At 35.3% G+C, this 27,132-nt stretch overlaps 1 protein-coding gene across 1 annotated transcript in view; it reads left to right on the plus strand.

The window, feature by feature from the left end:
- The window catches only part of SLC49A4 (solute carrier family 49 member 4), a 74,203-nt gene that overhangs the window by 11,794 nt on the left and 35,277 nt on the right, over positions 1 to 27,132 (plus strand). The window contains exons 3-4 of the mRNA XM_033121570.1: positions 15,903 to 16,168; positions 20,472 to 20,601. Of these exons, the coding sequence (XP_032977461.1) occupies positions 15,903 to 16,168; positions 20,472 to 20,601 (396 nt within the window). The remainder of the gene's footprint in view (positions 1 to 15,902; positions 16,169 to 20,471; positions 20,602 to 27,132) is intronic.

Here is a 27,132-nt window from a genome sequence, read left to right on the forward strand (position 1 = left end):
TATAATATTAAAAATTATTTTGCCAGTAATAATCTGTAATTAAAAGACATTTTTATTCACCGGAACATTTCTTTGACCATAATTTCTTAAATTAGTGTTTCTGAAACTGGGATCTTTGGATGTGACCTTGAAAGCCATTGAGAAGTTTTTCCCCTTTAAAAAGAACACATATATTATTCAAGTTTGGGAGACAGGTCTACAGAATAAACTATAAGAAAGGGATATAAAGAGATGAGTGTAGAACAGGGTCTCCAGATTATGAAAGATCTTGATGCTATCCTATAGAATTGTATTTTCCTCACTGGACAGTTGGGAGTCACGTAGGTTCTGAATCAGAATAGCAATAGAATCAGACCTATGTTAGGTAAACTACTGATTTGAGGTAAGTAAGATTAATTACAGATACTGCCAGCAGGAGACTAGGAAAGATGCAATGAGAACCCAAGCTGGAGTCATTCTTTTGTTTGTTTATTCATTTATTAGTTCATTCAACACAATATACAGAGCTCCCACTGTGAGTTCTGGGCATGGGGAATACATCAAAGAACACAGTAGACAAATCCCTGCCTCATGGAGTTTACTTTCCAGTTGGGAAGACTCACAATAAACTAGGTAAATAAGAAAAATATATATTATGTGCTATGGAAAAAAAAAATAAGAAAGAATGATGTAAAATGTCAGGTGAAGGATGGTAAAATTTCAGAAAGAATGGCTGAAAAAAACCTGGAAAGATCACGTTTTCAGATAAAAACCTGAAGGAATGATGCATATCTAGGAGACAAGAGAGAATAGCAAGGGTAAAGAGTGGGAAGGGAAGAGCACAGCTGGCAGGGAGGCTGGTATGGCTGGAGCTGAGTGAAAGACTTTACGGGAATGGTGGTAGGAAATGAGACAAGAACTAGTATGCATGGTGGTGGGAGTGTGAGGCAAAGTCCTTTAAGACTGTCAGCTTTTTCTGAACTAGGAAACCACTGGAACCTAGCTCAGTTTTGAGCTGAGGAGAACCATAGTCACAGTCTGCTTTATTGAGAATAGACTGAAGCTGGAGGTCAAGGGCAGGAGTAAGGAGACCTGTTAGGAAACCAGTACAGTAAACTAGGTGAGAGATGATGGTAACTTGGGCCATAGTGATGGCAGGGGTGGTGGTGAGAAATGGTCAAATTCTGATTATATTTTGAAGGATTTGCTGATGGATTGGATAAGGGGAATAAGAAAGAATGGAGCTCTGCAAAGTGGAAAACATACCATAACTTAATAAAGATCATATACGACAAACCCGCAGCTAACATCATACTCAAAAAGAACTAAAAGTGTTCTGTGTTCTCCTTAAGATCAGAAACAAGACAAGAATGCCCACTTTCACCACTTTTATTCAACGTAGTTTTGGAAGTCCGAGCCACAGTGATCAGACAAGAAAAAGAAATAAAAGGCATCCAAATTGGAAAGGAAGAAGTAAAATTATCATTATTTACAGATGACATCATAATATATAGAGAGAACCCCAAAGATTCTACCTAAAAACTATTCGAACTGATAAATGAATTCAGTAAAGTAAGAGGATACAAACTTAATATTCAGAAATTGGCTGTATTTTTATACACCAATAATGAACTGTCAGAAAGAGAAATGAAGAAAACAATCCCATTTATAATTGCACCAAAACCAAAACAAAATGTAAAAAAACCTAGGAATAAATGTAACCAGGTAGTTAAAAGACCTGTACTTAGAAAACTGTAAGACACTGAAGAAAGAAATTGAAGAAGATACAAATAAATGGAAGCATATACCATGCGCATGGATAGGAAGAATTAACATCATTAAAATGGCCATACTACCTAAAGCAATCTATAGAATCAGTGCAATCCCTATCAAAATACCAAAGGCATTTTTCACAGAACTATAATAAATAATCATAAAATTTATGTGGAACCACAAAAAGAACCCAAATAGCTACAGCTATCTTGATAAAGAAGAACAAAATCGGAGGTATCACACTACCTGGTATCAGACTATACTACAAGGCCATAGTAATCAGAACAGTATGGTATTGGCATAAAAACAGACACAGATCAATGAAACAGAATAGAGAGCCCAGAAACAAACCCACTCCTATATAGTCATTTAATCTATGACAAAGGACGCAGGAACATACAGTGGGGTAAAGCCAGTCTATTCAATAAATGGTGTTGGGAAAACTGGACAGATACATGCAAAAAAAAAAAAAAGAAAGAAACTGAATCACCTTCTTACACCACAAAATGGATTAAAGAGGTAAATGTACTCATAAGACCTGAAACCATAAATTCCTAGAAGAAAACAGAAAGTAATCTCTCAGACGTTGCTCTTAGTGATATTTTTTCTGGTCTGTCTCCTTGGGCAAAGGAAACAAAAGAAAAAAAAACACAAATGGGACTACATCAAACTAAAAAGTTTTTGCACAGCAAAGGAAACCACCAACAAAATGAAGAGACAATCTACTGAATGGGAAAAGATAGTCGCCAATGGTACATCTGATATGGGGTTAATATACAATATTTATAAAGAACTCATACAACTGAACATGAAAACAAACAAACAAACAATCTATTTAAAAAAATGGGCAGAAGTCATTTCTCCAGAGGACATACAGATGGCCAGTAGACATATGGAAAGATGCTTAATGTCACTACTCATCAGAGAGATGCAAATAAAATCCACAGTGAGATACCACCTCACTCCTGTCAGAATGGCTATCATCAATAAATCAGCAAACACCAAGTGTTGGCGAGGATGCAGAGAAAAGGGAATCCTTGTACATTGTTGGTGGGATTGCAAATTGGCACAGCCACTGTGGAAAATGGTTTGGAAGTTCCTCAAAAAATTGAAGATAGAACTACATTATGACCTGGCAATTCTTCTTCTGGGTGTTTATCCAAAGAAATCCAAAACACAAATTTGAAAAGATATATGCACCCCTATGTTCATTGCAGCCCTGTTTGCAATAGTCAAGATATGGAAGCACCGTAAATGCCCATCAATAGACGATTGGATAAAGAAGATATGATACATACATACTATGGAATATTACTTGGCCATACAAAAGAATGAAATCTTACCATTTGCAACAACATGAATGGACCTAGAGGGCATGATGCTAAGTGAAATAAGTCAGACTGAGAAAGACAAATACCATATGATCTCACTTATATGTGGAATCTAAAGAACAAAGTAAACAAACAAACAAAACAGACTCATGGGCAGAGAATAAACTGATGGTTGCCAGAGGAGAGGGGGATTGGGAAGCTGGGTGAAAAGGGTGAAGGGATGAAGAAATACAAATTGGTAGTTACAAAATAGTCACAAGGATGTAAAGTGCACTATAGGGAATATAGTCAATAATGTTGCAACTACTGTGTGTAGTGCCAGATGGGTACTAGACTAATGGGGTGGGTGAGGGGTCACTGCATAAATTATATAAATGTCTAACCACTATGCTGTACACCTGAAACTAATATAATAGTGAATGTCAACTGTAACTGAAAAAAATTTTTAATAAATAAAAATACCTTCTTGAAGTGACGTCACAGGAATGGCGGCAGCGAGGTGGGCTTCTTGAGTTCTCCTCCAGAACTTACACAAACTGAACGTCTACAACCCAGCAAAGGAGTCTGCTCATCACACAGAACAGCTAAGAGACTCCTACGAGGATTACTTGAAGGGCCCAACTGAAGAGATTCAACACACCCCGAGGCCAACTCCAGACCAAACCAGAGTACTACCGGGTTTGACCTACAAGTGACACACCCAGAGGGAATTCTCAACAGGCACAAGAGCCCACAGGGGCCAAGCCTCATTTGAGCAGTCAACCATCACACAGCAGATCATCCACTGTGGGCAGAGCCAAGTCTCAACTAGTCAGCCTAGGAGTCAATCTCACCTACTGACAAACCAAAAGCAATTAAAGCTCAGCTTTAACAGGACAATATACACAACACAAGAGTCACCTTTGGAGCACACGCACAGGAGAATAGGGAAGTGGTGCAAGTCAAATATAAAGGACACATACTACATAAGATAACCCAGCAAAACCAAGAACCCTAGGGGATCTACCTAATACATCAAAGAAAACACAGCGAGTCAGCCAGAATAGGGAAACAAAGAAACATGTCCCAAATAAAAGAATAGAAGAAACCTCCAGAATTGGAACCAGATGAAATAGAAGTAACTAACCTATCAGAGACAGAGTTCAGAACACTGATGATAAGAATGTTTAAGGAGCTTAGTGATGACATAAAGAAGGATAGAGAAATCATAATGAACAGCCAGTTAGAACTAAAGAACACAATTACTGAAATAAAGAACACACTTGAAGGAATTACCAGCAAGTTAAATGAGGCAGAGGATCATCGAGTCAGCGACTTAGAAGACAAGTTAGCAGAGATCACCCAAATGGAACAAAAAGAAAAAAGAATTAAAAACAATGAAGATGGTTTAAGAGACCTCTGGGATAACACCAGACGCAACAACATGCGCATCATAGGAATACCAGAAGGTGCAGAGAGGGAGCAAGGGATCAAGAACATATTTGAAGTAATAATGTCTGAAAACTTCCCTAACCTAGTGAAGAAAACCGACATACAAGCCCAGAAAGTGCAGAGAGTTCCAACCAGGATAAACCCAAACAGGTCCACACCAAGACACATTATAGTTAAAATGGCAAAGGTTAAAGACAAAGAGAGAATCCTAAAAGCAGCAAGAAAATGACAGCGGGTTACATACAAGGGAACTCCCATAAGACTATCGAATGACTTTTCTACAGAAACATTGCAGGCCAGGAGGGAGTGCCAGGAGATACTCAAAGTGATGGAAAACAAAGGCCTACAACCTAGATTGCTTTATCCAGCCAGGCTATCATTTAAAATTGAAAGAGAGATAAAAAGCTTCCCAGAAAAGAAGAAGCTAAAGAAATTTATTACCAGAATGTCACATGCAGAGTACTTCTGGATGCTGGCAATATCATATTTCTTGACCTGGATGGTGGCAATATAGGTGCTTACATTATTAACTATTTGTTTAACTATATGTTTTACACATTTTTAATATGTTTCTCATATTTCACAATAAAAAAACTTTTAAAATAAAAATACCTTCTTCATTAAAAAAACAGGAGGTGGGGGGGAGGGAGAGAGAGAGAGAAAGAGAGAGAGAGGAATTCGAAATGACTACTTGCTCTGGGAAGTTGTGGGAATGGAAAGGACAGCACAGATGTGTAGAGTACATGAGAGAAAGAGATTGATGGCAAGATGATTGAAGTTTCACTCTAGAGACTCTGAAATTATTGAATCCATTCACAGAGACAGGGGACACAGAAGTAGTGAATTTTAGGGACAAAATGTTGACTTTTGTCTGAAACAGAATTTTTCAGTTTCAAAATAAATGCTATTCATTTTCAAATTTTCAAAATGTGTTATCTTTCCAGAAAATACAGAGCACAAGTGTTTTATATTTTCAAAGGAAGACAGCAAAATCATTTGGGTTTCTCTGGAAAGCTAGTCTTCATTTCCTATCCTTCTGAGTGAGGTTTAAATGAGGCAGTTCATTATTGTGTTATAGATGGTCTTAATTTTTCAAACGTCCAGTTTTTTTTTAAGTATCTACAGCTTTTAAGTGCAACTTTCAGTAAGCTTAAATTCAACAATGCATTCTTTAAAAATGGCTATTAATATTTTTGTTAGGTTTTCTTCTGTTTTCGGCCATCATACTATTACTTCTCTCTAATCTTATATCTTTCCAGATATATACTTTCACATACTTTCCAGATATAAAATTCCAAGAATAACAAAGAGTTGACTCTCTGTGTTAGTGGAGAAGATGGTATGAAAAAGAAACAGAGTTCATAAAGAAATGTAAACAAAGATAGGAAAGTGAAGAAAGAAATGAAAGTTCAGAGAGATTGACTCTTTCCTAAAAAGAGGATATAAATTGAATTTCGATCCTTGTGTGTTCATCTATAAAGAATGTAGGAATATTATCTCCTTGAAATGAGACTTTATTTTTTGTCTATACAGTATTTAAGTAGTGTTATTGACAGTGCATATGCATCTGTTAAAATGAAAATGCTACAATTGGAATATGTATTTTTGACTAGTAGGTTCAATATGTCACCCGTTTAAAGCTTCAGTCTCCATCTGACACTCAGTGGAAAGGATTAAAGACCTTTAATATGCATTTGCCCAGCATTGAAACAAGCATTTCGCCGTTTGTATTTTTGTGCTCCCGTTTTACTTGGAGTTTTTTGAGTTTCTGGGCTCAGCCCTCTGAAAAGGTGTCTTTGTATTCCCTTGGCTTCCTGTATCTTAGCTTCTTTAAGTCTTAAGACACAAGAATAGCAGTTTCCTGACAAGTGCTTTCCTCAATCAAAACAACTCTTACCACCATCCTGATGGTGTTCTATCTCTGCATAAGATTATTTCTTTTATGTATATAGTACCAATGAAAATTCAGGAAAAATTATTTTGCCACTTTTGTCTTATTAACATCATAGATAAATAAGGAACTTAGAGTAATGAACTATAAAACATTTCTTCTTCTATGATAGAGAAGAAATCATACCAAAAAAAAATATGTAGAGGGCAATGCTCTATAGTGTGAAATGGTTTATTGTATGCCCAGTAAACAATTAAAAAATTTCTAAAAGATGAATTTATAGTAAGTTATATCTGCTCTCAATCATAAGAGTATCTAGTTACTTCCATAACACATGCCCTATTATCTTTCAATTTAGTGTAACTTTTATTAGTACTAACAATAGATAACATTTGCTAATGTGTGTTAGATAAATAGTATGGATCTAGTAAATATAGATTTTCTAGAAATATACTTCCTTATGAAATGCTTTGCAGCTGGTAAAATTACATTTAAAATGATTATATACCAGAAAAGATAAATTGTGTAGTTTATGGTTTTGTAACAACTGCTTATCTATCTGAAAAAGAAAAATGAAGATGAACCTTAACTCTCTACCTTATCACTTAAGTAAATTTTAGTTGAATCCAAGATTTAAATGTAAAAACATGAACCATAAAAGTATTGGAAAATAAGACTGTTCTTTAAAAACCTTAGAATGGAGAAGGCCTTCCAACTACAACACAAATCCCAGAAGCCATAAGTGAAAGGTTTACTACATTTGACTACACAAAAATTTAGAATATCTGCATGGTTAAAAATACTATAAACCAAAGGGCAAGTTAATAACTAGCAAATGTTTGCAACAAGACGAAACATAGCAACGCAGTAGGAAAATGCATGACATGAGCAAGTAATGGAAGAAATTAAAATACAAATGACATAAACTTAAGAAAATGCTTAACTTTCCATCATAATTAAAGAAATGAAAATTAAAACAGCGATTAAATATGTGTTTATTAGCAAAGATGAAAACATATGACAATGTGCTATGTTGCTGAGGTGTAGAGAAAAACAGTCACCTCTGAAGTGAGTAGTTCGGGGCATCTTATTTGGAGGGCATTTTGGCAGTTTTACCAGCTTCAAAATGTTCATGTCCTTTAATCCAATGTTTGCACTACTAGAAAATTAGCTCACATGTGAAGCTCTACCAGTTTGCAAGGACAACCATGTTTGTTCAGCTATGCTGCTAATAGCATATGGCTGGATGCAACCAAATGTCTTCAACAGGACTGGTTATGGTGAAGTACTATTTGGTGGAATAGTATGCAGCTGTGAAAAGGAAGGAAAAGTTTTGTAAGTGCTGATATGGAGTAATCTCCAATATATTTCTGAGTTTTATAAAAAGGCAAAGTTTACATATTATATACTATATTATGTTTAATATCTTCCTGCATAGAAAAAACTGGCATGGATATATATGCCATTATTTGGCAAGGACTGTTTCTGAAAGAAACCATTACCTTTGGTTGTTTCTCGGGAACCAGTAGTCTAGGTGGAAAGGAGATTTACTTTTTACTTTATACTCTTTCCTACTCTTGGGAATATTTTTACTATATGTATATATTACCTTTTGACTGAGAACACTAGTTAAGTGAAATAATGAGAGCTTCGATAATGAGCTTAAGAGCAGGAAAGGCAAGAAAGGGTTAAATGTAAATTTCCCCAGTACAGAAATATAAATCTTTTAATGTAAAAATGAACAATTGGTAGATTTAAGAATTCAAGACTCTTCTCTGTATAACACATAAGATTCATATCCCCCTAGGTCAGTATTTCTTTAAAAGTATGACCCACAGACTGCTTATGAGAACTACAGCACCTTGGGCCCCACTCTAGTCCTACTTATTTAGTCTCTGGAATGAATCCCCAGAATCAACGATTTTAACAAGCTCCTCAAAGGAGGAAACCCACAGCCCTGTCCAATTATTGCATCCGACACAAAATCCAGAATCTCTGGAGTCTGTCAGGTCTTTGTGGCTCCGGGAGTGACTCCTTTCATTGTTCTCGTGGCTTTTGGCTTTGTCCTCTGGAAGGCTCTTTTTTGTCCGTTATCCTCAGTGGCCACACCCGTGACTGTCAGAGGACATGCGCTTTCTTCATGGGGTCTGCAGAGTTTTTGCATTTCACTTTCTGCCTGGTGCTGAGTTGGGGACCTGAGCATTGCTTTAGGGATCTCAATCTTAAACCTTTCTAGAAATGTTTTGTAGTGTCTGCCCTCTAGAAAGTCACATAGCTGTGCCAACACCTTGATTATGGCCCAGAGAGACCCACGTTGGACTTCTGATTTATAGAACTGTAAGATAATAAATTTGTATGATTTTAAAGCTACTAACTTTGTGGTAATTTGTTATAAGAGCAACGGAAAACTAGTATAGCAAGTTACTTATGAGTATATATTTTTTAGTGATACTCAGTGTCAGGAAGGCAGCTCCTGTCAACCACTACTAATGGGAATGTAAATTACTGCAAACCCTTCTGAAAAACAATTTGGGAGTAGGTTGCATAAGGCCTAAAATGTTCATACCTTTGATTTATTGACCTTAAAGAAATAATTTGGAAAGTGGCAAATATTTACATACAAAGATTGTCACAACAGTATTATTAATATTAGCAAATCAGTAGCAAACATTAGGAAAATGTTTAAATAAGGTTTTGTACATCTGTATAATAGACTTCATGGAGTCAATAACAATTATAATTATAAACTATAAAGAATCTTTAATGAAATGAGAGAATGCCTATGATACACTATAAAGTTAAAATAATTTAGTGCATAAAACTGTATATTCAGTATGATATCTGTGGTTACCTATGCTTAAGTATTGATTGAGAGATACATTGGAAAAAAACTAAAAGAAAAAAAAGACTAAAAAATCAAAATATTTGTCGTGGTTGAGTTATTTAATTGAATTATTGACTATGGATTTTTTCTTTGCACTTCTTTTCTCCTATGAGAATATATATTTTAAAGCTAAGAGTACAAATGAAAGTTTTAAGACAAGAAAAACATTATGAGACAAAGTGGGGGGTGATAGACATCTCTCAGATCTGTCCATTTTTCCCGTGTCTTGCTGAGAGATTATTGCATTTGGCCTTAGTAAAAACCCTGCGAGATAGATAGAGTATCTTTGAAGAAATTGAAACAGAAAAAGAATAAGTGATTCACCAAAGATTATATGGTTAATATATTTAGCTAAGACTGGAAGCTGAGTCTTCTGATATCTAATACAATATTCTTTCACTGTGTTTTTTAATGTACTTTCTATAACTGGTACTTGATAAATTATTATAAGCTTCTTTCGGGCCAAAGCTGTAATACTCATCTTTATATTCCCTTTAGTGTCTAGTTGCAGGTACCTTGACTATAGTAGATATTTAATAGATATTGTTAATTGAATCATAATTGGCCAAAATTATTAAAGATACAAAAATGAAATAGATAAAAGAAAACTGAAATTACTGTAACAGTCTTTAGAAGGCTCATTTCCTTTCTACCATCATCCGTGTTTCTCCCTTCCTAACTTCCCTTTCCCCGTAATTAATTCATACCATCTCTGACCCTTTTTATTGCCCTATCTTTTCTTGGGTTACATAAAGGAAAACTATTTCTAGCACTTAACGCCATTTTTAATATCCAGGAAATGCTGTAACACATAAATTTAGTCTGATGCAAGATAATTAGGAATTGGAAATTGGGAGAAAATTTGTGAACCATTAGCATATTCTAAATTATTTCATATTAAAAATATATAGAATTTAAGTTAAGACTGCTAAACTTACACTGAGGAAGTATCTGCTAAGTTTCTAAAAAGCCGACTATCTAATGTTATCACCAATGCTAGTCATAATAAACTGAAGGTTTATAAACTAGGTCTATACACAGAATAAAAATATGCTAGCTACAACATGCCTTTGGATCTGAGAACCTTGGGTTATCTTAACAATCAACGATTTTTATCACTACTACTAACAGAGAGCATTCAGAATGAGACCATGTAGAAGAGTAGAGAGATTGGTGGACTGGTGAAATCAGTTCTAATTTTACTTTCTAGTCCTGGCTTAGCCATTAGCTAGGTTTATAACTGTGGAGCTCCCCCCAATAATTTTTGTTATAAAGGGAAGTTATAAAATTATAAGTGTGATTTTTTAAATGTTGTTAGCCTTTCTGGAACTCAATTTTTATATCTATAAAATGAGGAGAGTGGGTTGTCTAGGTGAGGTTTGACATCTTTTCTAGCTATAAAAACTCTAATGCTAAAACATATTATTCTACATAGAAAATAATTGAAGAACGATAGGTGTTTGTTCCAGGATGTCAGACAGCAAAAGGTTAGGATATCAGAATATCATTAAATACAAACTGAAATGTCAAGTACATTAGAAAACGTGAACTATAGGTCTTTAGTTTGAACTTTAGCTATTGGCATTTGTTTGAACAGCTGTAGTATATTGAACAATATGAAAAAAATGCAACTGTGCGCAAAGCCATAGCATGTGCCCTGAGGCCTCAGCCTCTCTGTGGGAAGGGGCTCTCACTGGGGCTGAAGGTGCACAGGGTAAGGGCAGGGCTTGGGGAGGCCTCAGTAGGTGCCCACTGGGCTACGGCAAGCCCCAGCAGTCTGATGCTAGTGGGTAGCTGCCGGCCTTCCTAGTCTTGGCCATCTACTTCTGCTGATGCTGGAGAAACTGGACCTTTGATCTTCCTCTCTCGGGAAATGCCCCTCTCTTTGATCCATTTCCCCACCTGCCTGCGGGGATGACACAAACCAGGCCTCCGAAGTGCGCAGAAGCTAGGTAAGGAGAAAGAAAGAGAAAAGGAAGAAGACCAGAAGGAGAAAGAAGGGGTGGGGTGGAGAGGGAGTAAGTTAAGGAGTCAGTGAGAGGAGACTGGGATGGAGAGCGTGACAGTTGTCCCCTGGCAGGTCTGTCACAGCTTGACCTGCAGAGGTCAGACTTGGCAATCCCCTAACTGCGAACATACACCGTCTTCATCAGGCATGAAGTTTCAAGAGAGGAAGCAAGGGTTAGACCCCTGAAATTAGCCAGTTTCCAGAGAGCTCCCTTTCTGCCACAGAGCTGATTGCCCAGGAGACAAAACTGCTTCTTTACACTCCTAATACCTGCCTACCCGTCCCAAGTCCATCCTTAAACACAGGACTAAAGTGTTGCCTCGCTTTTACCACCCTCAGTGTCTTTTTGAAAAAGCTTTATTTCCAGAATATTTGTTAATCACCTTGTTTTTTGTATCGCTGAATTTAAACTCTAAAACTTGTAACTGGAACTGATGTGATGTATGTGTTTAGGTAACACATACCTAAAGTTTTAAAGCGCAGGCTAGTTGTGTATTTCAGTGACCCCACGTCCCTCTATTGAATTAGTCCGTGCATTCCTAGAGAGCATCCACACTGCCCTAGCACTTCGTGAATCACTGGGGAACTCAGAAGCCCTGGTCCTTCCCCACAAGGAACTTAACTGTTACATGCAAAACAACAGTGCGGCATGGCACAATGACACAGAACAATAGACATTAAATTACATGAGTTGCTTCACTTTCCTGAAAATTGTGACTCACTCCTCTTTTGTTTTTCTGTGTTAGTTTTAACAGTCAGCTCAGATCAATAACTATTAATTTCTGAAAGCCAGCTTCTTTCACGAGTGCTTAGAAAGCATTAGGACAATCACGAGTTGCATTTATCATTCCATAAGTGAAGGCAGAGAGACTTCTTCAGTTCAGACTATTGATTTAAGCTGGGTGTTTTTTCTTTTCACATTGCCAAGCTTATCTACCTAATTTTTGTTCTGGCATCTGTTTCTAACGACTAGAATGAATAGTCTAAATTGAATTTCCATTTCCTCAGGAGACTGACTTCCATCTTCAACATTCTGAAACTGTTCCTACTCAGATCATGAATGAGCTCCTTGTTGCAGAATCCATTTCAGTGAAATGATCTTTTTGTTTGATTTGATGCTATCCACCGCTCATTCTTATGTTCTTGATACCTTTCTCTCCTTAGTGGCTATGATGGCAATCTTTCCTTTTATTTTTTTTTCTGCCTCTATAATAGCTCTTCTCAATCATCTTTCCAGACTCCTCTTCCTCTATTTAAAAAATATTGGTATTCTCCAGTGTTTATTCCCCACCTCCAACATATATCTCTTAGCTCAGACCTCTTTCCTTAGCTTCTAACTTATATTAATCCACTTAGTGAACAGTTTATACAGTTATGAGTGCACCTCCCCCCAGTAACCAGTCATTCTTCTATCTGCATCTATTGTATGGCTAGAAACAGTTCTCCAAACCTGCTCTCCTCTGTGGCCCCACTGTTTTTGTCAATACTGTCAAAGCGTCCTGGTCCTGGTCCACGCCTGCAAGTGTCCCACTCTGGCTTTCCTTCAGCTTTGCCGTTCCCCGTGGGCTGAGAAGACTGTAGGGCCAACAAAATGCACCCGCCCTGCCCACCACCTTCCAGCTCCAGACCCCAGGAATCCGTGCAACAGTCTTCCTTCCCAGGCCTGTTCTTCCAAGAGTGGACTACATCCCTGGTGTGAACTCCCTAGGCCCTAGAGGCAGCTGTTTGGAAGGAGATAGATGGAGCTCAGCTGGAGCTGGAACTTCAGGTCCCCTTGCATACATGTGAAGCCCCTGCGCAGAGGTGAGAGGAGACAGAGGACAAGCAGGGACCTCCACTGTCACAGGCCCCGTAAGCATGAGGGACAGGACTAATTATTGTTTTACTTTTCTTTGCATTCCTGGTAGGGTGCTGGTAGGTGATGCTTCAGCTACTTTTAGATTCTTAAGGACAAGGGCTTTAGCTTTTTAATTTTATTTTCCTATATGCTTAGGCCTCTCACAGTGCTTACTCAATACACAGTGAATACTCAGTACATGTTTGTTGACTGAGTTAAGTAACACAGCTTGTATTGAATAATTTATAAAAATTTTATCTCCTTTATTGTCATTATAAAGAGTTTATTGTAATGTTTGTATGGTTTTATTATGTTTTATGGCCAGCATTTTTCCAGAAAAGCATACTTTTAATTTTGCACTGCCATTAAATGGGAAAACTAGATTTTATATATAAAACTGAATTTTATTTTTAAATATATTTTTACAAACCTTAATTTCATAAAATAGAGTAAGTTAATGGTGCTGACAGAGAATAGTATCAGGCAAACATAAAAATCTTGGTAATACAGATTAGTGTTATGTCCTGGTTACCAGGACAACAGTGCTTATAACTAGTTATATAAGTAACTGCGAAGCCTGAGGGACTCTAGGACTTCTCACAAGTGTGAGAAGGAGCAGGGCTAAGTTCTGGTAAACTTCAGGCTGCTGGAAAGAACAGGACTGGGTTTCCCTGTGAGGTTTTCCATAAATTCAGAGGGTAACCCCAAGATCCTGTAGGTCTCAGTTGTACAGAGCTCGTTTGTGAGGAGTGTTTGTGTATGATGACTTTTAATGCAAAAATCACACAATTATTTAAATTACAGTAATTTAAAACTACCAAATCAGCATGTTTTAATTCCTGAGATGATTTTTCACTATGATAATACATATGTTCTAGGTTGGCCCCCAAGTTCAGTGACCTTGTAGACTTAGAAATGTCCCTAGTATCATACTTGCTTTGGATTCTGCTTTAGCATATGACCACATTGTAATGAGAAATATTCTGGTCTGAGAATTAAGTCAGCTGGAGTTGGATGACCCTTACATTATTGCAAGCTCACATGTTCTATGACTCTGACGTTTGCTGCTTGGAAAATAGTCTGTTCTTAATTCCATGGAGGGATAACAAAGAGCTAAGCCATGGCAATACTTTGAGTTTTAGACCCTAACCTGAGGATTCACACTGTTACACCAAGTTTTTGTTTGGTTTGGTTTTCTGATAGGTTGTTTCTTCCATGTCCTCCTCCTACTCTTAACATTTTAAGGCATAATAAAATATACTCATTCCAACCATTCTGCCTCCAGATGAGTCTTTCAGGAACTCCTCATTAAAAGCAACAACAACAACAACAACAACAAAAGTATTAAATGTCAAAGCAGTTAATCTTTATGAGCCATCATGTACTGTCTGATTGTTGTGCCATTGTGAGTCATGATTAAAGGCACTTAATAACATTGTTTCAAAACTATTTCTGTGAAGAAATTGCTGTGTGACAGTTTGGGATCCACTGGCTTTGAAGGAGGCATTCGGTTTATATACAGTTTAAACTGTTTTTGTTATCTGGAAAAAAGTTCCCTTACACAAGATTTTAAAATGTCATTACTTTTCCTAATTTAGTAATGATGCTTGGAGCTATTTTGCCTTCAAATAATTTTTACAACATTTACAAAGATGTGAGCAGACCTAATTCACATATTTCACTTCCCACTCACTTATGCTTCTGTATTGGGGCCCTACCTACCTCTTTCTCATATGCCTGTTCATTACCTCCTCCTGCATTCCAGAAACTTTTTCTAAGTACCTAGAGGTGGCAATTGTTTAAAAAGAGGATTTGACACCCACATGGTGATTAAAAAGCAAAACAAACAAACAAAAAAATTCGTAGTGTCATGTATATGTCACATATACTGTCCCTGCCCTTTCCTCTACCTCTGAGGCATAAGAGGTGGACTCACCACCCTTTCTTGTCTGTGCTTTTTGGGCTTCTGGCTGCTTCTTCAAGGCTGCTCATGAATATGAATATGTTAAGGGTGGAGGAAGAAATGTAGGGAAAGGGTTTGATCAGTAAGGAACAGGATAAAGCACTAAATAAAATACTGAGAAAAGATACCTTAACCTAACAGATAGATAGATGCTCAGTACATATTGAATTTAATCTCCTTATTTTACAGGAAAAGAAATGGAATCCCACAACGATAGTTAGTTGCAGACCAGTTCCTCTTCTATAAGAAGATACCATAATGACTTTTCTTTTTTATATTTCCATCACTTGTCACAGAGTAGGCATGACATTTTGAACTCAACTATATTTGTAGGACGGGTGGCAATGAATAAGTCTCTTTATGAGTGGCAATCTGATAGGATGTGGATTTTGAAGTCAGACCTGGGTCTGAATCTCAGCTTTGCCTGTTAGCACTTGGGCAAATTTCTTAATCTTTCTCAGCCAAAGCTCTCCCGTCTTGATAGGTGGAGAGAGTAATAGCTTCCACATTATTGTTAAAACAAATGAAACAAGGTTATTTGGAAGCATTTAGTTTGGTACGTGGCACAAATCAGAGGCTTCAATAAATATTTATGAAATGAATAGGGAGTAGCTATTACTGTATTTGATCTCCCTTATAGAGAATCAATATACATTACCATTCAGGTGCGGCATATTATTTATAGGTATGTGTTCTTATTGCCTTAGTTGACTGCTATTTGGCTAATATCTTTTTGTCTAGAAAATGCTTCACCTACCTCACAGCCTCTTAATTTGTTTAATTTGTTTGATTTGTTTGATTCCAGACTAATCCATGGAGGACAGATGTTAAATGGACTAGCAGGTCCAACCGTAATGAATGCAGCTCCGTTCCTCTCCACAACGTGGTTTTCTGCAGATGAACGGGCCACCGCCACTGCTATTGCATCAATGCTCAGTTATCTTGGTGGAGCATGTGCATTTTTAGTTGGACCACTTCTTGTTCCAGCTCCCAATGGGACGTCACCTCTGCTTGCTTCAGAGAATAGCAGAGCCCACATTAAAGATCGCATAGAGACTGTATTATATGCAGGTATTTTGAAGTTTTATACTTTGTCTTTTATGCCAGTCATCTTCATTCTGCTTTTTGTATACCAGATCACATCTTACAAAATACTTAAGAGGACGACTATATACATATGCATATATGTGCTTTTCTTGTCATTTAATATGGAGCTGCCTACTTGAAACTTACCCTTTCTACGAAGTTATTAAGTTTCAAATGTATTATTGCTACATGGAAGGTGATTTTCTTTACTTTTCCCATCCATTTGCAATTAAGCGCTGTGTAACACATTGTCTAGTGTCTTTTCTAGATATCTTATCAGTATATAAAACTAAACATGATCAGCGAGAAACATTAGTTAAGCAACTATTGGTTGGTGTTAAGCTTGTTTTCTTCCTTGCAATTTCTCCTTTATTGGCCATGTTCTCTAACCTAATAAACCTAGGTCACCCATGGTTTATTCTCTGCATTTCCTACTCTCTGTGTGTTTAGTCTATTTATAAGGGATATTGACCTTTCCAAACATTCTCTTGGATCCTTTCTCTTTATTTCTAGAGCCAAACCCTAGTCTACGCTTATATTACAGTCTCCTACAAATCTCCTTAAATATATTCCTTCTCCCCATGTGGCTGTTCATTATTTCCTTCTGTATTCAGAAAACTTTTTGTGTTTACTGTACTCATACACCAAGCACTGTTACTCAGCACTGCGAGTTGGTAAGATCACTGGTGAGACAATTGTACTACAAATAGAGACATACAGAGCTTGGAAGTCTTAACTGGCCTGGGTTTGGAGAAAAGTTGAGGAGTCAGGGAAGGTTTTACCAAGAATATGGTAATTAAAATTAAGAATTTCATCGCTTCTCAGCCTTTTGGCTAAGATCAAGTGTAAAATTAAGAATTTCATAGGAGTTAACCAAATGTTCAAGTGAGTTAGGGTATTCTGTACAGAAGGAACAGCAACTGCAAAGGTAGAAAAGGCATGAGACAGCTCAACATATACAGGGAACTGCACGTAATTTGGGATGGCTAGAGTAGTGTAAATATGTGTGTTTGGGCATAGGTAGCACGTGGCAGAAAATGAGGCTGGACAGATAAGGGACCAGATTATAATGAACTTTGTAGTAATTCATTTATTCACTTATTAATTTAACAAATACATTTTGAGCTCCTATGTATCTGTCACTGTGCGAGGCACTGAGATAAACATGGTTTCTGCCCTTACAGAACTTACAGTGTCCCAAAGGATACAGACAGGTAAACAAACATTTGTAAAACAGGACGGTAAGTGCCATAACCATAGCCCTACAATTGCTCTGACAGCTCAGAGGAAGACCACTTGACTCCAATTTTGGAGGTCAAGTAGAGTTTCCCGAAGTTTATCCTAAAAAAAAGACAAATTTTAGGATGCAAGATTAATATATAAAAATCAATTGTATTTCTGTACATTAGCAGTGAGCAATCTGAACATGAAATTAGGAAAACAATACAATTTACAATAGCCTCGAAAGAGAATAAAATATTTAGGAATAGATTTAACAAAATAAGTATAAAAATCTGAAGACTATAAAGCACTGTTGAAAGAAATTTAAAAAGACTTAAAGAAATGGAAAGACTTCCATGTTCATGTGTTGGAAAATTTAATATTGTGAAGATGAATATTCCCCAAATTTATCTACAAATTCAGTGTAATCTCAGTTAATATTTAGCTGCCTTTGTTTCAGAAATTGACACGCTGATCCTAAAATTTATGTGGAAATGAAAGGGACCCAGAATAGCCAAAACAATCTTGAAAAAGAATAGAGTTGGAAAACTCACACTTCCCACTTTCAAAATTTACTACAAAACTACACTAATCAAAATAGCATGGTACTGGCATAAGGACAGACATATAAATCAATGGAACAGAACTGAGATTCAAAAAAAATAATCTTACATTTATGATCAGTTGACTTTTCACAAGGGTACCAAGGCAATTCATTGGGAAAAGAATAATCCTTTCAACAAAAGACACTGGAATAACTGGATATCCACATGCCAACTCATCAGTTTGAACCCCTTCCTTACACCATACACAAAAATTAACTCAAAATGGATTATAAACATAAATGTGAGAACTAAAACTATAAACTTTAGAAGAAAACATAGGAGTGAATTTTCATGACCTTGGGTTAGGTGAAGCCTTTTTATAAAGGACATGAAAAGTACAAATAATAAAAGAAAAAAATAGGCAAATTGGTATTATCAAAATTAAAAACATTTGTGCATCAAAGTACACCATCAACAAAGTGAAAAGACAACCCACAGAATGGGAGGATATAGTTGCAAATCATATATCTAATAAAGGAGTCTTATTCAGAATATGTTTTTAAAAACTCTTATAATTGAACAACAAAAAGAAAACAACCCAATTTAAAAATGGGCAAAGGACTGAATAGACAGTTCTCCAAAGAAGATATGGCCAACAAAATGGCCAACAAGCATATGAAAAGGTGCTCACTGTCATTAGCCATCAGGGAAATGCAAATCAAAACCATAATGAGATAAACTTCATACACAGTAGGATGGCTATAATGAATAAAATGGAAAATAACAAGTGTTGGCAGAAAGTAGAGAAATTATACCCCTTACACATTACTGGGAGGAGTATAAAATACCACTTTGGAAACAGTTTGATAGTTCCTCAAAATTTTAAACATAGATTACCATATAACCCAGCAATTTCATTTCTAGATATATACCCAAGTGAGATGAAAACATACATCCATGTAAAAATTTGTATATGAATGTTCATCTTAGCATTATTTATAATAGCCTGAAAGTAGAAACAATCCAAATGTCTGTCAACTAAGTAGATTAAAAAATGTGCTATATCCATTCAGTGGACTATTATTTGGCAAGGAAAAAAAATAATGAAGTACTGATATATACTCCAATATGGATGAACCTTGAAAACATTATGCCAAGTGAAAGAAGCCCATCACAAAAGAGCACGTTATATGGTTCCATTTATAAGAAATGTCTATAATACTCAAATCCATAAATACTGAAATTAGATTCATAGTAACCTATGGCTTGGAGATTTGTGGGGGTAATGGATACAGAGTTTCTTTCTGGGATGATGAAAAAGTTCTAAAATTGATTGCTGTGATGGTTGCACAATTCTGTGAATATACTAAAAACCACTGAATTGTGTCCTATAAATGTATGAATTGTATATTATGTGAATTATATCTCAAGCTGTTAACAAAAATGCCAGTAGAAAGATGGGGAAAGAATATGAACAAGGCAATCACAGAAGAAATACAAATGGCCAGTAAGCATACGGAAGTTGCTCATTCATTGTTACTAATAATTTAAAAAAACTGTAAATTAAAACAATTCATTAACTTTTTGTTATTCTTCAGATTCACAAAGAAAGACATTATTTGTGGTAACGTGTCTTATAAGAATATAGCCCTAGAATTAGAATTATCCTACTAAAAGGACCTCTAGAAATCACTTAGTTCGATCCCTTTATTGGTATAGAAAAAGTAAGGGATTCATTCAAGTTCCAAGTTAATTAATGGCAGAGGCAGGTTTATATTTCAGGGCTTCCTGACTTTTCCATGAAATTGGACACAGTTAACAAAAGCTGGGACTTCCATGTGTCAGAACTCTGGAGGGAATGATTGAGACTCCTGGGAACGAACCTTCCCTTCTGTGGTGCTAAACTCAGACTGTTTGGATATTCATTTTAGTTCTGATTGTTTAACATTCTACATTAGCTAGTCTTGTGTTTATAAATTTTCTCTCTGTCTCTTGGTTTCTTATTTTAGATACTTTCCTGTTTTGTTCAAATTTCCTGTACGGCCTATAAATGGAGTCTGATCTGCACTATGCATCAGAATATCGTATCATCGATCAAACCTTCTCCAGTCCTGTTCTTACCAATTTTCTCAATTTCTTTATGTCTGAGGACCATGCTTATTAGATCATCCTAGACCCGTTTCAAAATCTCTTATAGTTCAGTACTGTTCGTTTTTAATGTTTTCTCTGTAGAGTAACACTTGTTTACTGCCTCAATCTTTTTGTCTACGTAGTATACCATAGCACACAATACTTCTTTGCCTATAGTATCATTTGTTACCTATGACCTGCCGAAATTTATATCTTTACATATCCATCTTTCTCACAAGACTGAACTGTTTTGCCTAGGTCCTATATTTTGCTTATCTTCATATGCCTAGAGCTTAGTTGATGCTCAATAAATATGTGTTACATAAATAATACTTGAAATATTGAGCTTTTTGTGTTGTCTGGTTAACATTTTACTTTCTTTTTTCTTTCAGAATTTGGACTTGTCTGCCTACTATTTTCTGCAACTCTAGCTTATTTCCCACCCCGGCCTCCTCTTCCTCCCAGCGTTGCTGCAGCTAGCCAGCGACTGAGTTATCGGCGGAGCTTTTGTAGATTATTAAGGTAAGTGTACTTAGAATCACGCTGAGTGCTCTGACGAGCACCTTCAAGATAATTCCACATTTATTTAAGATAATTTAGTAATTATCTTAGCTGATAGTAATTTTTCAGCTACCTATGAATCAGGTTGTAAATAATTGATAAAATAATTGATAAAATAATTGATAAAAGATTAAATACTTTAGAAGGACTTCCTATCAGACATCTATCTTAAAAATTACAGAAAACAAAAACCTCCATAATTTTTGTCGTCTGTACATACCACCTATACTATTATTTGCTTAATATTTTAAAAATCAAATCTTTTACTTAAATAGTTTTATTTTATAAGGAAATATGTCACATAATAATATCTGTGAAATCAGGGGTTATATCTGTTTATTTTTTCTAATATGTAAATTCTTTTTATTCATTTTGTATTTCTTAATACACATTAAAATAAACAAGTGCTAGTCAATACAAAGTGAATAAAATAAATAATGTTTATTTATATACCTCCAGTGGGATCATACTTTGAGAAACAATATTTTATTTTATTGGTATAACTTAAATGTAATTAGATTAAATTCTGCCCTTGAAGGCTCAGATGTCCAGTACTGAATTCAATTCTCTGGATATATAGACCATCACTGGTAATTATGATTTACAATTGGGCAACTAGAACTTACCTTTTGTATTTTTGCCCCGGTTAGTTGTGATGAGTTTTTAATGATTCATTAGCAACTCTCTCTAGTTGGTTCTTTGTTTCCTAGTCTTCCTCTCTTACCAGATGGTAAGTTCTTGTGGTCAAGAACTATGTCTTTGTGTCCCATGTGGGAATTCCTGTCTCATTTGGAATATAGTATGAGCCACATAATAGGCAATTTTTAATTTTCTAGTAGCTTCATTTAAAAAATGTAAAAATATGGTATAAAGATTAATTTTTATACCATATTTTATTTAATTTTTATACCATATTTTATTTAACCCAGTATATCTAAAATACTAGTTTAACATGTAATCCATATCCAAAATTATTAATGAGATAGTTTGCATTATTTTATTCATACAAAATCTTTGAAATCCAACGTGTATTTTACACTTACAGCATATCCCAACTCAGATGCTGAGTTTTCATTAGAAATACTTGGTCTGCACTTAAATTTCATCAAATTAACATTTGATCAGTGTCTCCCTTATTTCACCATTTATCTAAAATTAAAAATAAGTGCCTGCAATTTTTCAATTTTGTATCAGCACATCTCTGATATTGTTTGAAAGGTCTTAGATTCTGTAGACAGTTGTTTGGGCCTTAATTGAAGATCTTTCTCTTCACCTCTGTCGAATACATTTTTTTCATAATGGTTAAAAAAATTTCCATAATTGAAATAATTACTTTTACCATGTCTCCATCCAAAAATGGTTTTATTTTTATGCAGGAACACAAACTGTTTTATAGCCAACTGAAATGACAAGCTCAAATCTGTTAAAAATTATTTTTAAATGTTTGTTGGACATTTAATACTCTGATTTCGGGCAACTAATTTTCTTGATTTTTTTTTTATTTCTTAATTGTATTTTATAAAATTCATCTTATAAAATTCACCATGTATTTGTTGAACATCTCTTAATATTAACCACTTAATTATCTTAATTTTTTTTTACACAAGCGACATCATTTTGCTCTGCTATAGCAAATTGCAGTTGTCATTCATTATGAAATTTGCAGCATACTTTCTTCCAGTCTCTTATTTCTTCTCCATAAAATATTCAGATAAACAAATTACAATGTTATATCATTGCGTAAAAAAAAAAGTGTTTGGAATTGACTTCACTGACACCAAGAAGATCAGTGGCAGTTTATAATACTAGAAACAACACATGCTACAATATGACACTATACTCTCTTATCCAGAGCAGCAGTTAAAGTAAATTGCAGCTCTACCAAAAAAATTAAGTTGTAGTATATTTAATGGAAAAGTACTTTACACTGCTTCTGTTTTTAAATTTTGATTTCAATTAATTAAAATGAAGTAAAATTAAAAATTACTTCTTCAGTTGCACTATCCACATTTCAAATGTTCAAGAGCCACATCTGGCTACTGGCTACCATGTTAGCATAGCTATGTAACATTACTTTTCAAACTTTGGTTCTCACCCAACTAATTTAGTAGGCTGACCACTTTAAAAACAAAAAAAAGTAGAATGGAATAAAATAAAATAGAAAATATTACTGCATCCCTTGTAGTAATGACATTTTTTGTGACACTTTCGTTTCAGTCTATATGTATGTATGGGTAGGTCACAAAGTAAAAATATGTTTCTTACTCTGGAGTACAGTAAAAAGTTTTTGAAAATCACATCGCTACAGCACCTAGTACATTGCCTTCCACATAATAGGCAAAGAAAAAATATTAGTCAAATTGAATTATTATCAGTGGCACACATTTGTAAGATGACATTAAAATAGTTTTTTAAAAAAATGTTCTTTAAGTTTTTCTTTATGCCAAGCCAGAGATTAGATAGCAACAGACAATGCCTAATATTCCTTTGTCTCTTCTCATATTCGTCTGTTTACTCTGCAAGATGACTTGCTTCTACCTTTGGGTTGGCCATGGAAGTTCTTTGGGCCTACCATGTCCCATTCCCCTAGCTGACCCATGTAATTTTCTCTGGTCCTTCAAAGAACCCCTGAAATCATACTTCCTGGATCAATTGGAATAACTGCTTTTCTCGAATCTAATTCCATTATCTGGGAGGAAAAAAATCAATGGTTATGTGCCAAAGTTTCCACTACAAATTTATTTACTATTCATATGATTCCCATCTCTTAACATACGTTTACCCTGTGTAACCTAATGTAAACGTTTCCCTCCCTTTATATATTGGTTCAATGTTTGATGATAGTGGTCGTTGTTTTTGCCTTTTAAACTTCAAGACTGTAGAGCTAAGTTGAACATGTTCTTTACTTCAGGATACAAGAACACATTCATTTAGTCATTCATTCTTTTATTTATATTTCTTACTCCCATTCCTTTTCCACTCCCCTACCCAGGCCACCTCTCAATGCATTTAATGTGTTATCTGTGTGCTTTTTCAATATGTGTACTGTTTTGGTATGCATCTATGTTTAATTTATCTAAATGATGGCACATTATGTATCTCATTCTGTGTGAACTTTTTTTGCTAAACACTGTGGTTTTTTATAACTTTTCATTTTGGAAATTTATAGAAATATGCAAAGTTACAATAGTATAACCTTCAAATCCCCATAATCCAATATTAGCAATTGCCTATTTATAGCTAATATTGTTTCATCTCTACTTTACCCACTCTCCCCCTTCCTGTATCACGAAGCAAATCCCAGGTGACAAGTCATTTCATCTGTAAATATTTCAATATGTATAACATATGTTAAAGAGTCCCTATTTTTTAACATAAATATAGTACCATTATCATACCTAAAAACTTTTTAACAATCGTTTGCTAATATCAAATCAGTGTTTAAATTTCCAATTGTCTCATAAATGTCATAAATGTTTTTTAAACAATTTGAATGAAAATCCACATTAGGTCCATGCACTGCAGTTGGCTCAAATCCATTATAATCTTTGGTTTCCTTTTCGACTCTCTCTTTTCCTCTTTTATTTGTTGAGGAGCCATCTCTTTTGTCCCCAAGATCTAGATTTTGTTGTTTGCCTCCTTGCAGCGTCATTTGCCATGTTTTCCTGTCCTTTGTATATCCTATAAATTGTTAATCAGAGCTATGTTCTGATTCAGGTTTTTATTTTTGCTTTGGTTTTGGTTTTACAAGACTAATCCATAAGTGATGCTTCGTCTTCGGTCTGGAGACATATGGTATCTAGATAACTCTCCTTTTGTGATATTAGTGCCCTATTTTCAAGATGTAACTACAACTAGTTCTTTGTATCCTATCACATTTTATCTCCCCACTCCCATCGTATTACCACTCCCAGATTACCTCCAACTCATTGTCACCACAAATACTACTGCAGGGACATCTCATGCGTCACAGTAGACCTCAGAATTTCTTTGGAAAACAGACACCACAACAGGATTGCCAGGTCATAATATAGTTAAGCTTAATTTGCCAAGTGTTGCCAGATTGCTCTCAAAAATGTCTGCACTTATCTATACTTACATCAACAGTGCCCATTTCCCTGTATACCCACCCAAACTTGGTATTATTCATCTTTCTAATTTTTGCTCTCCTAATAGGTATACACTAATATATCTTTTAATTTGCATGGTTATTAATGAGAGTTTGCAACTCTCATTATGTGATTGTTTGCCTTTTAAGTTTTATCTACTATAAATTCCTCTTCATAGTTTCTGCCCATTTCTTAATAGTAGTTTCTGTCATTTTCTTAATGATTTACGTATTGTAGGTATAAATTCCTTGTTGATTTAAAATTCTAAAAATTCAAATATATATTCCCATTCTGCCTACTAATTTTGTCCATGAATTCCTTAGTTATCAACTTTCTGGTTTTATCTTTCTTATTTTGGTTTTCAACCTACCAGAATCTTCCTTAGTATGTGATGTTAATTTAACTATTAGGTTGGTGCAAAAGTAATTACAGTTTTTGCAATTATTTTTAACCTTTTAAACCGCAATTACTTTTGCACCAACCTAATAGTGATGCAGGTTTGTTGTTTTTTTTTTCCTCCATGAAATGAACTAGCATCATTTGCTAAAGACTCCTTAGCCCTTTCATTTGTAATGCCACCTTTATTGTGTATTGAGTTTCTGTATCTTAGCTATTTTCGTCCATTGTTCTCTTTGTTCTTGGGCCAGTATTTTTGTTACTTTGGCCATGTAGTTTGTCTTAATATCTGATAGGACAAAGACCTCCTTTTTCATACTGGGGGTGCCAAAAAAATGTATACACATTTTAAGAGACGTTATCTATGTGTTACTTTTCGAAGTTGAATTGAATTACGTTAGCAATGTATAATTGCAGAAGTCAAACGTGACTTGTATTCATCTTTTGTTATCGTTATACTATATTGAGTATTACAATTTTAATACAGTTTTCCTTTCTTAAAATGTATATACATTTTTTGGCACCCTCTGTATTTTTTAAGGGTGAGTTTGCTTTCCAAGGAGTTTTATTCTTCAATATAAACTTTAGAGCATAGTTCTTGAGTTTCTAAAAAAAAAAACCAACTGGAATTTTAATTGTGATTGCATTGAATTTATAGATTAATTTGAGGTGAATTGATAGCATGGACTGTCTCGCCATCTATTTAGATCATCTTTTGTTCTCTTAATTAGATTAAGACTTGCTTCTTTTTATTTTCCCCCATAGAGATTTGGTCCTTCCTGGTTTATTCCTACATACTTTATAGTTTAGTACTTTTTAATAGTTATTGTGAATGATATCTACTTTTAATTATATTTTCAAAAAATTTTATTGGGGAACAGTGTGTTTTTCCGGGACCCATCAGCTTCAAGTCAAGTCGTTGTCTTCAATGTAGTTGTGGAGGGTGCAGCTCACTGGCCCATGTGGGAATCGAACCGGGGGCCATGGTGCTATGAGCTCTGCGCTCCAACCCACTGAGCTAACTGGCCGCCCTTAATTACATTTTTAAATTTAAACTTTTTATTGTGAGACCATTGTAGATTCACATGCAGATGTAAGAAATAATCCAGAGAGATGACATTGACTCTTACCCAGTTTCCCCCAATGATAACAATTTACAAATCATAGTATAATGAACTATGATATGGACCAGATATGGACACTGCTACAGTCAAAATACAGAACCTTTCCGTCACCACAAGGATCACTCCTGTTGCACTTTTATAGCCACACCTACTTCCCTCCCACTCTATTCCTTAACCCTGACAAACACTAATCTGTTCTCATTATTATAGTGTTGTCACTTCAAAAATGTTATATAACTGGAGTCATAGAGTACATAAAATTTGGGGGTTGACTTTTTCACCCAACATAATTGCCTAGAGAGTCACCCAGGTTGTTTTGTGTATCAGTAGTTATTCCTTCTTATTGCTGAGTAGTACTCTGTGGTATTCATGTACACAGTTTGTTTAACCATTCACCTGTTGAAGGGCATCTGAGTTGTTGCTAGTTTTCTTGGCTATTACAAATAAAGCTGCTGTAAATATGTGTATCACACAGTTTTTTGTGTGAACATAGTTTTCATGTCTCTGGGATAAATGCCCAGGAGTGAAATTGAAGAATTGTATGTAGTTGAATGTTTCTTTTTTTTTTCCCAATGCCATTTTCCAGAGTGGCTGTACCATTTTTCATTACCATAAGCAATATACGAGTCATCCAGTTTCTTTGCATCGTCACCAGACTTTGGTGTTATCACTATGTTTTTATTTTAGCCATTTTAATAGGTATGTAGAGGTACAATTTCTGCAGAAGGCAATTGGCATTACTTATTAAAGTTACAAATACACATAATATATGCCATGGCAGTTGCACTTCTAGAAATCAATTCTCCAAGTGTACTAGTGCACATGTGAAATGACTGTAAGAGCAAAAGAGTAAAATTATATTA

Source organism: Rhinolophus ferrumequinum, chromosome 2, assembly GCF_004115265.2.
Source record: "Rhinolophus ferrumequinum isolate MPI-CBG mRhiFer1 chromosome 2, mRhiFer1_v1.p, whole genome shotgun sequence".
Classification (NCBI taxonomy): Eukaryota; Metazoa; Chordata; class Mammalia; order Chiroptera; family Rhinolophidae; genus Rhinolophus; species Rhinolophus ferrumequinum.